This window comes from Gymnogyps californianus, unplaced genomic scaffold (assembly GCF_018139145.2).
Source record: "Gymnogyps californianus isolate 813 unplaced genomic scaffold, ASM1813914v2 HiC_scaffold_90, whole genome shotgun sequence".
Taxonomy (NCBI): domain Eukaryota; kingdom Metazoa; phylum Chordata; class Aves; order Accipitriformes; family Cathartidae; genus Gymnogyps; species Gymnogyps californianus.
In genome coordinates this window covers 32,353-49,585 of record NW_026114483.1, presented here as the reverse complement: position 1 = coordinate 49,585, position 17,233 = coordinate 32,353, and the positions used below count along the sequence as shown (strand labels likewise).

Sequence of the window (17,233 nt, the reverse complement as noted above, 5' to 3'; positions counted from 1 at the left end):
GATGATGGTCCATCTAGGTTGGAGGTGTCACCAAGGTTAAGTTGGCCTATGCCCCGCATCAAAACCACTTCCATAAAGAAAAAAAGATGGGTTATTGTCATAGGAGACTCTCTCCTGAGGGGAACAGAAAGTCCAATATGCAGACCAGACCCACTTCTTAGGGAAGTCTGCTGCCTCCCTGGGGCCCGGGTTAAAGATGTTACAAGAAAACTTCCTACCTTGGTACGGTCCTCGGATTATTATCCATTATTGCTTTTTCCTGTAGGCAGCAATGAAATTGCAATAAGAAGTCCAAGGGCAATCAAGAGAGACTTCAGGGCCTTGGGACGACTGGTTAAGGGATCAGGAGCACAAGTAGTGTTCTCCTCTATCCTTTCAGTTGCAGGGAACAATGGGGGAAGAAACAGGAAGACCCAGCTGATGAATACTTGGCTCCATGACTGATGTCACTGGCAGAATTTTGGGTTTTTTTGATCACAGGTCAGTCCACATGACACCAGGCCTGGTGGCGACAGATGGGGTACACCTTTCTCAAAGGGGGAAAAGGATCTTTGCGCAAGAGTTAGTAGGGCTCATTGAAAGAGCTTTAAATTAGATTTGAAGGGGGAAAGGGATAAAACCAGGCTCACTAGAGATAAGCCTGGGGGCGGCACGCCAATGTTTGAGGGACAGCGTGCTAGCGAGGTCCTTCAGTCTGCCGTCTCACTGGAGGTAGGGGATGGAGAGCCACACGGCAGCAAAGACACAAGGATTATTGATGTGTTAGAAACCACGGAAGCACCTGAGAACAGTCTCATGGGAATTAGGGCTTCTCCCCCAAAAAAGGTGGCAGGATCAATAGCCCAACTGAAGCACATCTACACCAATGCATGCAGCATGGGCAACAAACAGGAGGAGCTGGAAGCCATTGGGCAAGCAGGAAAACTATGATATAGTTGCAATCACAGAAACATGGTGGGATGACTTGCACAACTGGAGTGCTGCAATGGATGGCTATAAACTCTTCCGAAGGGATAGGCAAGGAAGGAGAGGTGGTGGGGTAGCCCTGTATGTTAGGGAGTGTTTTGACTGTCTAGAGCTTGACGATGGTGATGAAAGGGTCGAGTGATTATGGGTAAGAATCAGGGGAAAGGCCAACAAGGCAAATATCATGGTGGGAGTCTGTTATAGACCACCCAACCAGGATGAAGAGGCAGATGAAATATTCTATAAGCAGCTGGGAGAAGTCTCACGATCGCTAGCCCTTGTTCTCGTGGGGGACTTCAACTTACCAGATGTCTGCTGGAAATACAATACAGCGGAGAGGAAACAGTCTAGGAGGTTCCTGGAGTGTGTGGAAGAAAACTTCCTGACACAGTTGGTGAGGGAGCCAACTAGGGAAGGCACCCCGCTGGACCTGTTGTTTGCGAACAGAGAAGGACTTGTGGGTGATGTGATGGTTGGAGGCTGTCTTGGGCATAGCGGTCATGAAATGATAGAGTTTTCGATTCTTGGAGAAGTAAGGAGGGTGGTTAGCAGAACTGCTACCTTGGACTTCCAGAGGGCAGACTTTGGCCTGTTTAGGGGCCTGGTTGACAGAGTCCCTTGGGAGGCAGTCCTGAAGGGCAAAGGAGTCCAGGAAGGCTGGACATTCTTCAAGAAGGAAATCTTAAAGGCACAGGAGCAGGCCATCCCTATGTGCCGAAAGATGAGCCGGTGGGGAAGAAGACCAGCCTGGCTGAACAGAGAGCCTTGGCTGGAACTCAGGAAAAAAAAGAGAGTTTATGACCTTTGGAAGAAGGGGCAGGCAACTCAGGAGGACTACAAGGATGTTGTGAGGTTATGCAGGGAGAAAATGAGAAGGGCCAAAGCCCAACTAGAAATTAATCTGGCTACTGCCATAAAAGACAATAAAAAATGTTTCTATAAATACATTAGCAACAAAAGGAGGGCTAAGGAGAATCTCCATCCTTTATTGGATGCAGGGGGAAACATAGTGACAAAGGATGAGGAAAAGGCTGAGGTACTTAATGCCGCCTTTGCCTCAGTCTTTAATAGTAAGACCAGTTGTTCTCGGGGTACCCAGCCCACTGAGCTGGAAGACAGGAACGGGGAGCAGAACAAAGCCCCCATAATCCAAGGGGAAATGGTTAGTGACCTGCTACACCACTTTTAGACACACACAAGTCTATGGGGCCGGATGGGATCCACCCAAGGGTACTGAGGGAGCTGGCGGAAGTGCTCACCAAGCCACTTTCCATCATTTATCAGCAGTCCTGGCTAACCAGGGAGGTCCCAGGTGACTGGAGGTTAGCAAATGTGACGCCCATCTATAAGAAGGGCCGAAAGGAGGATCCGGGGAACCACAGGCCTGTCAGTCTGACCTCGGTGCCAGGGAAGGTTATGGAGCAGATCATCTTGGGCGCCATCACACAGCATGTATGGGACATCCAGGTGATCAGGCCCAGTCAGCATGGGTTTAGGAAAGGCAGGTCCTGCTTGACTAACCTGATCTCCTTCTATGACAAGGTGACCCACTTAGTGGATGAGGGAAAGGCTGTGGATGTTGTCTACCTGGACTTTAGTAAAGCCTTTGACACTGTTTCCCACAGCATTCTCCTGGAGAAACTGGCTGCTCATGGCTTGGACAGGTGTACTCTTTGCTGGGTAAAAAACTGGCTGGATAGTTGGACCCAAAGAGTTGTGGTGAATGGAGTTAAATCCAGTTGGTGGCCGGTCACAAGTGGTGTTCCCCAGGGCTCAGCATTGGGGCCAATTCTGTTTAATATCTTTAATATCTTTATCAATGATCTGGATGAGGGGATTGAGTGCACCCTCAGGAAGTTTGCAGATGACACAAAGTTGGGTGGGAGTGTAGATCTGCTTGAAGGTAGGAAGGCTCTACAGAGGGATCTGGACAGGCTGGATTGATGGGCCAAGGCCAATTGAAGGGCCTAGAGAACAAGTCTCATGAGGAGCAGCTGAGGGAACTGAGGTTGTTTAGTCTGGAGAAAAGGAGGCTGAGGGGAGACCTTATCGCTCTCTACAACTACCTGAAAGGAGGTTGTAGTGAGGTGGGTGTCAGTCTCTTTTCCCAAGTAACAAGTGATAGGACGAGAGGAAATGGCCTCAAGTTGCACCAGGGGAGGTTTAGATTGGATATTAGGAAAAATTTCTTCACCGAAAGGGTGGTCAAGCATTGGAACAGGCTGCCCAGGGAAGTGGTGGAGTCACCATCCCTGGGGGTATTTAAAAGACGTGTAGACGTGATGCTTAGGGACATGGTTTAGCGGTGGACTTGGCAGTGTTAGGTTTATGGTTGGACTCAATGATCTTAAGGGTCTTTTCTAATGTAAATGATTCTATGATTCTGTAACCACAGCTACAAAGGCAAGGCCTACCAGCAACATTTCATGTGCAAGTGGATTCAGTGTGTTCAACCACATGTAAAGATAGACACAGCATGGCTGACTTTTTCCAGATATGATAATAACAGTAAACATTTACATCTTTTCAACCCTAAAGCTGTTAGGTTTAATGCAAAAATGTATTTTCCTGAAAGTTAAGATAGTTCATACGTATGACCCTCTACAAAATGGTCTGTCTTACACACATACACTGACAGTTCAAGTTAAAATAAAACTAAATAGTCTGATTAAGTAGCCTTAGTCATAAGCTTTGGTTAATTCAATTTGTTATATTTCTGTCCTTTGGGGCCTGTTTCTTCTGAAATTGGGTGGAGCTACCCTTACTTGGTTGTTGTTGGGGTTTGGTGGGGGAGTTCTTTTAGTTTTCTTTTTGCAAAAAACTGAACTGGCTGATGAGACTACCCAAAACAAGCAGTAATTTTGACCATGTGCTAGAAAACAATAAGCTCTGAAAGGGAAGGGGCTTTCTATGCGCTTTTGAAAAATACATACTACTTTTTTGTCTCCCAGCTCCACATAAGCAAAATGTTAAAGTAGTTGTAGCAGGATTTTTTCCTACATCAGAGTTGCCAGACTGAGACAAGCATCCCCTTTGGTAACACACAGTACAGTAAATGGAATCAATTTCCAGTGTAGTAACACAAGCTGTGAGCAAAGCTAAATGTAAAGAAGTATTGGTCGCATTTTCAGAATCTCTGTGGAGGTTTGCGTCTCTGAGCCTCTTTACCACTGGCAAAACGTTGAGGCATGTTTACCAGTTTCCAGAATTATCTAATCTTAGTCTAAAGTTAATATAGTAAATCTAAGATTAGTGGGAAGTGAGGTAGTAGGTGGAGAAGAAAGCTGCACTATGTTCTTTTTATTCTTATCCCATCCAAATCCTACCTAACTGCCTCTCTCAATTTAGAATTTCTACATGGCTAAAAACCAAAATTAGCAGAAGGCTAAAAAACTGAAGTCATCAAACCCAAAAACACTTGTGCAAATTTTTCAAAACTTCTAAATGGGAAATGGGGTTAAAAAATTATACAGATAGTAAAAGCATATTCATTACCGCACCAAAAAAAATAATCCTGAAAGAAATGTATGCTGTATACTGCTTAATGTAATCTCACTTCCCTTTCTGAATTTCCCTAGTTCAATTGCTTAATCTTCAGTTTTTCTATAGGAAGCACCACTACACAGCAAATTCCATGTCTTTCTTCAGACCTTCCTTTTATATTTAGTATGTCTATTGCATGATAGGGTAAGCACACTTCTACTACTACTACTTTATCTTAAGCTTCAGCCTGTTTCATATGGTAAAGACCTGTCATTTTTATTTGCTGTTTTATCTTATTGTAAACTATACACAAATTAGGTCATGTAAACCGTGAATATATAAAATCAGGATCTGCTATTCTGCAGCACAAATTACGCAAAAATATAGCTTTAGAACCTTCAAGTACATTTTTAAAAAGGGAAGAAAAGCAATGAACAATATAAAAATGTTTATTCAATGATGGTGTGCCTGTGTATATTATTATAAATCACGAGTATATGAGAATTTGGTTCTCACATCAGACAAATAACTGTTTTTTACAGATAGTTGTTCATATTTTACTATCCCAGTGATGTTAGCAGCATAACAAGTCTCTTCTTTTTATAGAGACCTGCAACAAAATTACACAGACATGAGATGCCCAAAGACTTCCCTATAGTTTTATGAAACAAAAGAATTTATGTTCTGATCACCAGAGGCAATAGCAACTAACAGAGAAAAGTGTTGTAGTAATAACTTAGGTGCATATACTGATCTTTCTCCTGGTGGGTCCCTAATCACATTTTATTTAGCACACAATCAACTCCACTGAAATGCATCTACTTCTGAAGTGGAACATGGAAGCAAAATGTTACTTTTAAAGGATAGGTATGAGGAAGTTAATTGTTCAGTAGAATCTACAGAGAACTTCAAACCCTGGTAGAATACTATAATACAAAAATTACTAGCTGACCAAAGCACTACAGTTAATACAGTATTTTTTCAAAAGGTGACACATGAAGTTTAATGAGAAGACATAATCAGAATTGATCTCTCATTCCCTGTTAACAATCAGTGATATGCTGAAGATGTCCTGGGAGTCGCATCCCGGAGCTCTGCATCACTTCTTATTAAAAAGGAAAGTATTGGAATCTGCATTTATGCATTAACTGCCCAGTTAATTCAGCTCACGCTATCACAGATATATGCAGACTGTATTATCATACAATAACAATTTAGTTTTATTTGACTTCCTTTTTAAAGTTGATGGCAAATGCAGAAACAAAAGTCTGAAGGATTCTCTGTATGTATGACTAAAAACAATGCATTAAATACTGACTGGCATAGATAAAGTGGAGTAGGAACTTGGGGGAGAATTATATTTAATTATCTGAAGTGTTATAAAACACAGTCAGGGAAGAGAAGCTAAACACATATCCTCAGTGCTTGTGTAACAACCAGAAAACCCTTGGTTGGAGGTACACAATGACATAATTCTTCCATCTAATGGGGCTAGCAAAGGTGAAATTTTTTAGCAAGGTTATGGGAAGTTTTCCGGTTACATTCTAAATGCTTCCTATGGTGATGAGTCTCCACAAACTCTAGTTATAGCCCAAATTCTGCAAGTTGTAACACGAACGTGAAATGTTACTTCTAACAACTGTCTCTTCTTGGCAAGACTGTTGCCTCTCTTCCCTTTAGACTTTGAAAAACCATGATATAATCAGACTGTTGACTGGTAACTTGTTTCTATTTGGGTTAAGGTCTGTAGAGTGTATATATATAGAGAAAGATCTCATCTCACACAGCTATTATTTCAGACTATCCACACTGTGGTGTTGGTTTACATCTGTCTCACACTGTGAACGGTATCTTTGAAGCCATAAAAGGAAGTGGTTTAGTGGTAAATAAGTGGGTAAGAAGTCACCCAGTAATGTATATGGGAAGTGAATAATGTCTATTTATATGATGTGCTCTTGACTTTACTGCAGATACAAGTCTAGAAATTACTTAAAAACCAATATGAACATCCAACCATTGGTGCATCCAATGGTAATGGGAGAGAATGGAATGTATTTGCTGAGCTACCAAGAGGTTCAAATCAACTCCCACCTTTCAGGAAACTTACTTTCTTAGACACTCCTCTCACCTGTTCTGGTAAATACACATCTATCTGACGCATTCTTCCAGTGTACTAGCAGTGGATATAAAAACTTCAAAAGTGTTGCTAAGAAAGAATGACAAAGCAGGTCAAAAGATGACAGAAAGTGAAAGTATAGAAACTTACAGGATAGATTAGAAGCTAGCAACAGAATTTAGAAACAACAACAGAAACAGAAAATACAGAGAAAGAGATTTAGAAAGACAATGTGTACTAACGGTGAGAAAAAAAAAGCAACACAGGGAACAGATTAAAAATACTACTACTGTAAAAATGCTGGGGGAAAAAACCTAAGACTAAAGGAGAGACTCATGTAAGGGATGAAGGAAGAAGCAGCATGAGATTGACACATATGCTTCAAAACATATACAAGAGATCTGGTGGACAACAAACTATTGTTTCAGTTTTATATATCAAGTCAGATGAAATTACTGAAGTCTCACCAAGTCAGTGAGCACTGGATGCTTACTTCCTTTTAAGTGCTTTGTGAATCTCAGTAGTAAATTTCAAGCATTATGTTTTGCTGCTTTGTGACATAGGGACTTAAAGCTAGCAAACTGTGTTTAGATGTTTTATCCCTAAACATGTGGACTGTATTTTTGAAACAATGTTTCTTTGGTTTCTGCTAATTGCTTTTCCTGGACTTACATATGTAAAGAAACTCTACTTGCAAGCATAAATATATGAGAGGCTCATATAAAGACTCATATATAGTGATTCATAATTCTAATGTTTTATTACTTGTTCTAAAACAATTTTTGCAGAACTCCACAAAATGAACTATAATCTATTATAATTAAAATCTACAAATCTGCAATAAATCATGTTGTTAAATGGTTACATATGTTGAGCTTTAAAAATAACCAATCAACTAGTACATTTACCTTTTGGAAGAAAATGTATGAAAATTTTGTTTCTATAGCTCCTTAATGAGCTATACTATTTTAATACTACTCAAAAGATCTACTATGGTGATGATTTCATTAGAACTAGGTCAAAACTAAGATATTCAGTACAATTTGATCTGAAGTAGTATCAGATGCTTATTTCCTACTTTGGAGACTTACTAATTTTATTGTATTCCTCTAAGGCAACCATTAAAATATATACATTTATTTCAATTTTGAAATCAGTATTATATCTATCGTGGAATCAAAGTTAGGACCTACAAATATAAGAAATTCAAAGTATAAGAAAAGCTCTGTTTCACCTTCTACTTACATTTGCTGTTCATTTCAAAATGAAAATAATCAGAAAGTATAGTCAGCCTAATTTGTCTCTAAAACCACTTATGTACCCTAAAGATTATCACTTATATGTAATTTCCTATGATTTTTAGCTTTCTTACCACTGAAAAATAAAACACAATATTGTATATTTGGGGACACTGAGAATCCATGCAATATAAGAGAGATTTTACTGTACTTTGCACCACTGTGCACCAAAATATGCATATACAAATAATAAAAGTGATAGATTGGGAAGGTAACCAGCTCTACAGGACAGCAGATTGCATAGGACAACAGGAACCCTGTATGTGGGGCTGATAAAGCAGAAGCAGAACATGGTGTGGTAATAACAGAGCATCAGAGCAAATCTGAGCAGACCTAATTCATGCACTAGTAGCTCTCTAGCTGCCTAAATTGCATCAGCAAGATATTTTTAAGTTTGTCTTGATTTAATCATGTATAAAGGATTGTGATAGATAAGGACCCTCAGACTACTGTGCAGATAAATCTCACCCCAGACTTCTGTTATGTGTATGGCCATGTTCCATTGACTTTAATGGGACCTTCATGGTGCCTTTCAGTTTCTTCTGTGCTTTCCTCAATGAGAGGCTTCCTTTCATGCTGTCCTGGTTTCGGCTGGGACAGAGTTAATTTTCTTCTTAGTAGCTGGTACAGTGCTGGGTTTTGGATTTAGTGTGAGAATGATGTTGATAACACGCTGATGTTTTAGTTGTTGCTGAGCAGTGCTTATCCTAAGTTAAGGATTTTTTCAGTCTCCCATGCTCTGCCAGCAAGCAGGTGTGCAAGAAGCTGGGAGGGAGCAGAGCCGGGGCAGCTGACCTGAACTAGCCAAAGGGGTATTCCATACCATGGAACATCATGCCCAGTATATAAACAGGGAGGAGTTGGCCGGGAGGGGCGGATCGCGGTTCGGGAACTAACTGGGCATCGGTCAGCGGGCGGTGAGCAATTGCATTGTGCATCACTGGTGGGTTTTTTTGTTTGTTTGTTTGTTTGTTTGTTTCCCTTCCTCCCCCTCCTTTTTTGTTATATTCCTTTTCATTACTATTATTATGTTTCATTATTACTATTGTTAGTATTATATTTTACTTTAGTTATTAAACTGTTCTTATCTCAACCCACGAGTTTTACTTTTTTTTTTTCCCCTCTTTCCTCCTCCTCACCCCACTGGGAGGGGGGAGGGGGAAGCGGCTGCATGGTGCTGAGTTGCTGGCTGGGGTTAAACCACGACAGCTTTTTGGCACCCAACATGGGGCGTAAAGGGTTGAGATAACAACAGATCTGACCAGAGCGTGTTAAAACGAATTTGTTATTTGTTGTATTGTATTAGTTTAGTGGTCGCCGGTCACAATGTTGGGTTATTGGCTCTTAGAGTTGTGGCGCTCGTTCTTAGAGTTGTGTTATATATCACCTCACTTGCCATATATAGTCCCTGTGCTGCTGCTTATCACCCATAAGGTGAGGTGGATTAAGCTTTTCGCTTTGCTGTACTATGTAACACTGGTTTATGGTACGATAAAATTATCGGTCATGGGACTAATCCGGTATTTGTACTCAGCATTGCCGTTATCTCCGTACTTCAGGAGCTATCTAGCGGAAACTGTTAATAATTACACCCTTCACCTTTCCTCCTCGGAGAGCCAATCTATGGGGGAGACACCTTCCTTCACCTTCCCCTCCTCCTCCAGGCTAATTACAGTAGTGTTTGAGAATTTTTTGAAAATTTTGAATATCCTTGGAATGTTGAAACTAACATGGTCCTATTGCTAGGAACTAGCTTGTTCCTGAATGTGGTTCAGGTCTTGTTCAGGGTTAAACAACTATTCAGGAGATCTGCCCCAAAGAGATCTGCCCCAAAGCTGCAGAGTTATGAGTGGCAGGGTGTGTGGGGTAGCATGGGCAAATGCCTAGGACGGTGGGCACCTCCAGTGTTTTGGAGCTTCACCCTTGAACAAGTGCAGAATCCTGAAAAACTAGTAGAACATTTGGGAAAAGTATGCTGTCACCCCGACAATTCCAGGGAGACACAAATCACTGCAATGTGCTGGGGCCTGGCTCATGCCTACCGAGCTCTGTTTAACATTATTCAAGGGGAAGCGAAGGTCTCTGGATCTGACAGCAAAATGACAGCCACTGCAGCCCCTCCAGCCCCAGCGACAGGCACTGCAGCCACTCTGACCCCAGCAACAGACGCTGCAGCCACTCTGACCCCTGCGACAGACGCTGCAGCCACTCTGACCCCCGCGACAGGTACTACGGTTACTGCAACGCCTGTGACGGGCACTGCAGCTGAACCGGAGAACCAACCTGTGCCAGTATCAGTCGCCCCTATACAGAAGAAGAAATATACAAAAAAATCAGTTCGCTTAGGAAGGGATGAAGATGAACCAGGGGCATCACAAGAACAGGAGGAAGAGGCAGAACCAGAAGTAATCACCCAATCTCTATCCCCGAGTGAGCTGCGGGGTATGCGAAAAGATTTCAGCCGTTGTCCAGGTGAGCACATTATCACCTGGCTGCTCCGATGCTGGGACAATGGGGCTAGTAGCCTGGAATTAGAGGGTAGGGAAGCCAAGCAGCTGGGATCACTTTCTAGGGAAGGTGGCATTGATAAGGCAATTGGAAAAGGGACACAAGCCCTCAGCCTCTGGAGGCGACTCCTGTCAAGTGTGAAGGAAAGGTATCCCTTCAAGGAAGATGTTATATGTCAGCCAGGCAAGTGGACCACCATGGAAAGAGGTATTCAGTACCTGAGGGAATTAGCTGTGCTACAGATGATTTATCATGACCCGGACAGTTTACAATTACCCAGAGATCCAGACGAAGTCCAATGCACACGACCCACGTGGCGGAAGTTTGTACGGAGCGCACCATCATCGTATGCCAACCCATTGGCAGTACTAACTTGGAAAGACGAAGAGGCACCGACAGTGGATGAAATGGCTTGCCAACTCCGGCAATATGAAGAAAATCTCTCTTCATCCCTACGAGCCTGTGTCTCGGCTGTGGAAAAACTGTCCGAAAAGTCCGAAGAACTGATTGAACTAATCGAAAACTCCTACTCCCCACCTGTACAGACCAATATCTCAGCTATTAGGAGTGAGCATTCCTCTGCTCAAGAGAGAGAATATAGAAGGTATACACCACGGGGTACCCTGTGGTTTTACCTGCATGACCACAGAGAGGACATGAGGAAGTGGGATAGAAAACCCACCTCGGTCCTAGATGCACGGGTACGTGAATTGAAAGGAAAAACAACCAGAAAAGGGGATTCTTCCAGGAAAGATGCCGCTCCGGTTGCCAGACAAAGTAGAAGGGCTTCTGACCCTCTTGAAGGGACCTCTAAGTCATTTTTACAAGAAGTGAGTAACAAATACTCTGACCAGGACTAGAGGGGCCCTGCCTCCAGCCAGGTGGAGGAAAGGGACAACCGGATTTATTGGACTGTGTGGATCCGATGGCCTGGCACATCACACCCACAGGAGTATAAGGCTCTAGTGGACACCGGTGCACAGTGTACCCTAATGCCATCAAGCTATAAAGGGGCAGAACCCATCTGTATTTCTGGGGTGACAGGGGGATCCCAGCAGCTCACTGTATTGGAGGCTGAAATAAGCCTAACTGGGAATGAGTGGCAGAAACACCCCATTGTGACTGGCCCAGAGGCCCCATGCATCCTTGGCATAGATTATCTCAGGAGAGGGTATTTCAAGGACCCAAAGGGGTATCGGTGGGCCTTTGGTATAGCTGCCTTGGAGATGGAGGAAATTAAGCAGCTGTCCACCTTGCCCGGTCTCTCTGAGGACCCTTCGGTTGTGGGGTTGCTGAGGGTCGAAGAACAACAGGTGCCGATCGCTACCACAACGGTGCACCGGCGGCAATATCACAACAACCGAGATTCCCTGATTCCCATCCATAGGCTGATTCGTCAACTGGAGAGCCAAGGAGTGATCAGCAGGACTCGCTCACCCTTTAACAGCCCCATATGGCCAGTGTGAAAGTCTAATGGAGACTAACAGTAGACTATCGTGGCCTGAATGAAGTCACGCGACTGCTGAGTGCTGCTGTGCCAGACATGCTAGAACTTCAATATGAACTGGAGTCAAAAGCAGCCAAGTGGTATGCCACAAGTGATACTGCTAATGCATTTTTCTCAATCCCTTTGGCAGCCGAGTGCCGGCCACAGTTTGCTTTCACTTGGAGGGGCGTCCAGTACACCTGGAATCGACTGCCCCAGGGGTGGAAACACAGCCCCACCATTTGCCATGGCCTGATCCAGAATGCACTGGAAAAAGGGGGAGCTCCAGAACACCTGCAATACATTGATGACATCATCGTGTGGGGCAACACAGCAGAAGAAGTTTTTGAGAAAGGGGAGAAAATAATCCAAATCCTTCTGAAAGCTAGTTTTGCCATAAAACAAAGTAAGGTGAAGGGACCTGCACAGGAGATTCAGTTTTTAGGAATAAAATGGCAAGATGGACGTCGTCATATCCCAATGGATGTGATCAACAAAATAGCAGCTCTGTCTCCACCGACTAGTAAACAGGAAACGCAAGCTTTCTTAGGTGTTGTAGGTTTTTGGAGAATGCGTATTCCAAATTAGAGTCTGATTGTAAGCCCTCTCTATCAAGTGACCCGGAAGAAGAACGTTTTCAAATGGGGCCCTGAGCAACAACAAGCCTTTGAACAGATTAAACGGGAGATAGTTCATGCAGTAGCCCTTGGGCCGGTCCGGGCAGGACCAGATGTTAAAAATGTGCTCTACACCACAGCCGGGGAGAATGGCCCTACCTGGAGTCTCTGGCAGAAAGCACCTGGGGAGACCCGAGGTCGACCCCTAGGGTTTTGGAGTCGGGGATATCGAGGATCCGAGGCCCACTATACTCCAACTGAAAAGGAGATATTAGCAGCATATGAAGGAGTTCAAGCTGCCTCAGAAGTGGTTGGTACTGAAACACAGCTCCTCTTAGCACCCCGACTGCCGGTGCTGGGCTGGATGTTCAAAGGGAAGGTCCCTTCTACACATCATGCAACTGATGCTACATGGAGTAAGGGGGTTGCACTGATCACACAACGAAGTCGAATAGGAAACCCCAGTCGCCCAGGAATTCTGGAAGTGATCAGGGACTGGCCAGAAGGCAAAGATTTTGGAATATCACCAGAGGAGGAGGTGATGCATGCTGAAGAGGCCCCACTGTATAATAAACTGCCAGAAAATGAGAGGCAATATGCCCTGTTCACTGATGGGTCCTGTTGCATTGTGGGAAAGCATCGGAGGTGGAAGGCGGCTGTATGGAGTCCTATAGGACAAGTTGCAGAAACTGCAGAAGGAGAAGGTGAATCGAGTCAGTTTGCAGAGGTGAAAGCCATCCAGCTGGCTTTAGACATTGCTGAACAAGAAAAATGGCCAATACTTTATCTCTATACTGACTCATGGATGGTGGCAAATGCTCTGTGGGGGTGGTTGCAGCAATGGAAGCGGAGTAATTGGCAACGCAGAGGTAAACCTATCTGGGCTGCCCCATTGTGGCAAGATATTGCTGCCCGGCTAGAGAACTTGGTTGTGAAAGTACGTCATGTAGATGCCCATGTACCCAAGAGCCGGGCCACTGAAGAACATCAAAACAATCAACAGGTAGACAAGGCTGCTAGGATTGAAGTAGCTCAGGTGGATCTGGATTGGCAGCATAAGGGTGAATTATTCATGGCTCGGTGGGCCCACGACACCTCAGGCCATCAGGGAAGAGATGCAACATATAGATGGGCTCTTGATCGAGGGGTGGACTTGACCATGGACACTATCGCACAGGTTATCCATGAATGTGAAACATGCGCTGCAATCAAGCAAGCCAAGCGGTTAAGGCCTCTTTGGTATGGGGGACGATGGCTGAAATAGAAATATGGAGAGGCCTGGCAGATTGACTATATCACACTCCCATGAACCCGCCAAGGCAAGCGCCATGTGCTTACAATGGTGGAAGCAACCACCGGCTGGCTGGAAACATATCCCGTGCCCCATGCCACCGCCCGGAACACTATCCTGGGCCTTGAAAAGCAAGCCTTATGGCGACATGGCACCCCAGAAAGAATTGAGTCAGACAACGGGACTCATTTCCGGAACAACCTCATAGACACCTGGGCCAAAGAGCACGGCACTGAGTGGGTGTATCACATCCCCTATCATGCACCAGCCTCTGGGAAAATCGAGCAATACAATGGGTTGTTAAAGACTACATTGAAAGCAATGGGTGGTGGGACCTTCAAACATTGGGATACACATCTAGCAAAGGCCACCTGGTTAGTCAACACTAGAGGATCTGCCAATCGAGCTGGCCCTGCCCAATCAGAACTTTTACGTACTGTAGAAGGGGATAAAGTCCCTGTAGTGCACATAAAAAATATGCTAGGGAAGACAGTCTGGGTTACTCCTGCCTCAGGCAAAGGCAAACCCATTCGTGGGATTGCTTTTGCTCAAGGGCCTGGGTGCACTTGGTGGGTGATGCGGAAGGATGGGGAAGTCCGATGTGTGCCTCAAGGGGATTTGATTTTAGGTGAGAACAGCCAATAGATTAAATTGTATGATATTAATTGCTATATAATCCTGCCACTGTATGTCATCACTACTATAGTTGTTATGTGCTATATCAATGGTATTACAGTAAGAATCACCCAGATTAGTGAAGAATGAACTTTGACAAAACTGAGTGAAGTGCAGTAGGGATGGAACCAGGACTGACTTCAGCGTGCAACAATCCGACACTACACACCATCCTCCTGCTGCGCCCAATGTCACCTGCCTGCCACATCACACCGAAGCCCAATCCTGTTCTGCCGACTGAGCGGACTTTGCACCATCCCTCCTGCCCAGACAGACTGTTATGATAGATGGAGTCCAAAGTCATGGACTGAATGAACTCAACAGACATTTGATAGAGATGACCCATAGACCGCGGGAATGATATCTATACGTATATATTAAAAGACAGGAAAGGTGATGGTGATTAATTGGAAATGTATTGGAAAGTGTGGGATCTGGGCATGACATAAATGGTATAGAATAAGGGGTGGATATTGTCCTGGTTTAGGCTGGGAGAGAGTTAATTTTCTTCTTAGTAGCTGGTACAGTGCTGTGTTTTGGATTTAGTGTGAGAATGATGTTGATAACACTCTGATGTTTTAGCTGTTGCTAAGGAGCGCTTATCCTAAGCCAAGGACTTTTCAGTTTCCCATGCTCTGCCAGCAAGCAGGTGTGCAAGAAGCTGGGAGGGAGCAGAGCCGGGGCAGCTGACCCGACCTAGCCAAAGGGGTATTCCATACCATGGAACGTCATGCCCAGTATATAAACAGGGGGGAGTTGGCTGGGAGGCGCGGATCGCGGTTCGGGAACTAACTGGGCATCGGTCAGCGGGTGGTGAGCAATTGCATTGTGCATCACTGGTGGTTTTTTTTGTTTGTTTATTTGTTTGTTTTTTTCCCTTCCTCCCCCTCCTTTTTTGTTATATTCCTTTTCATTACTATTATTATATTTCATTATTACTATTGTTAGTATTATATTTTACTTTAGTTATTAAACTGTTCTTATCTCAACCCACGAGTTTTACTTTTTTTTTTTCCCCTCTTTCCTCCTCCTCACCCCACTGGGAGGGGGGAGGGGGAAGCGGCTGCGTGGTGCTGAGTTGCTGGCTGGGGTTAAACCACGACACATGCCAACCTGACATGGAGACTAGAATGATATAATCAGATTAATTTTCATAGCTAATCTAAAAGTTCCAGTGGAGACCATGGAAGTTTTTGCCACAGCTTTAATAACCAAGTATGCTAATTCTTTTTCTAGTGGGCAACACCAAAAGGTCATCCTCCTCTACCATCATCCTTTTTTTTTTTTTTTTTTTTTTTAAACAGATGAAAAATTTTACCAGAGCTATATAGTATATTATTCAGAGCAACTGAATTTCTTGGAGCCAACATTTAGACAGTCCTCAGGGTCCAATGTTAAATTCTATATTGCTATTTTATTAGAATCCTGCCGCAAGAGGGTACATGCGTACCATTCAAGACCAAGTTTAGTCACATATGCATTTTCATTGTTGTTGATCTATAACAAATAGGATTTAACTTAAAATGCTTTTTTTTTTTTTCCATCCTTTACAAATTGAAGTCTGTTTTCAGTTATGTGTTTGCCTTCTTGGCAGCCATATTCTTTCAAGATTAGGTCTTGTTTGTACAAAAGAAAGGCAGTTGAACAAAACACAAGAACACTTGCTTGGTACTATTTACCTCATCACCAGGACCGCAAAAGAGAAAGGGGAAAAGGGAAAGAAAAGGGGAAAAGGGAAAGAAAAGGGGAAAAGGGAAAGAAAAGGGGAAAAGGGAAAGAAAAGGGGAAAAGGGAAAGAAAAGGGGAAAAGGGAAAGAAAAGGGGAAAAGGGAAAGAAAAGGGGAAAAGGGAAAGAAAAGGGGAAAAGGGAAAGAAAAGGGGAAAAGGGAAAGAAAAGGGGAAAAGGGAAAGAAAAGGGGAAAAGGGAAAGAAAAGGGGAAAAGGGAAAGAAAAGGGGAAAAGGGAAAGAAAAGGGGAAAAGGGAAAGAAAAGGGGAAAAGGGAAAGAACTGGGAACATAGATGTTCTAGGGCATTATAATTTTTATGAATTGCATGGAGGTCTATCCTTGATTACACTTCCCTAGTAATAAACTTAATGTAAGATTTCAAATTACCATAGGCTTATGTTTTGGGAAACAAACACACACATAATACTAAACCAGATACACTACCTTCCTTACAGTAGCCTTTACATTCAAGTTATTAAGTGTATGTTTGTGCTGAATATGCATGCACACACAGGTACTTGTACACACACAAAAAACTGTACATGTACATACACAAAAATATAGTATAAAAAGTAAGAATTATTTTGTTAGAAAGAACAGAAAATAAGATACAGTTGTTTGTAACCACTATATACTTACTATTTAGTTGAATCCGATAACTGATATTCTCGTCGTCTATCATAACATTCCTGGATTCCAGGGTCATTCCATAAACTTCTTATTGCATCTACATAGGGGTTCTCAAAAGTTGACACCTTCTCTACATCGACTTCTCGAACTAACTGTGCATGAGCCTAATTTGAAACAAAGAAAACAATAAAATTTACTTTGTTTTCTATTTTTACAAATAATTCATATACAATGAATGCAATTAACAGGAATAATTTTTCAGACTGGCCATCTCACCAATATGAGGTTATGAATGAACGATGATAAGGTGTGTTCAAACTAAGAAAAATAGTAATAGGGATGATATGAGAGAAGGTGAATTAATAAATGTGTATATGGGCCCTTATTTCAGAATAAGCTTATCCTAATCCAGTATTATTTAGCTGAAATAGATAA

General features: G+C 43.2%; 1 protein-coding gene across 1 annotated transcript in view; it reads right to left on the bottom strand.

Moving 5' to 3' along the window:
• LOC127029276 (guanine nucleotide-binding protein G(q) subunit alpha-like) overlaps positions 1–16,962 on the bottom strand; it is a gene marked incomplete at its 5' end in the record, with an annotated part of 53,530 nt that extends 36,568 nt beyond the window's left edge. The window contains one exon of the mRNA XM_050914842.1: positions 16,808–16,962. Within this exon, the coding sequence (XP_050770799.1) occupies positions 16,808–16,962 (155 nt within the window). The remainder of the gene's footprint in view (positions 1–16,807) is intronic.
• Positions 16,963–17,233: the final 271 nt, after the last annotated feature.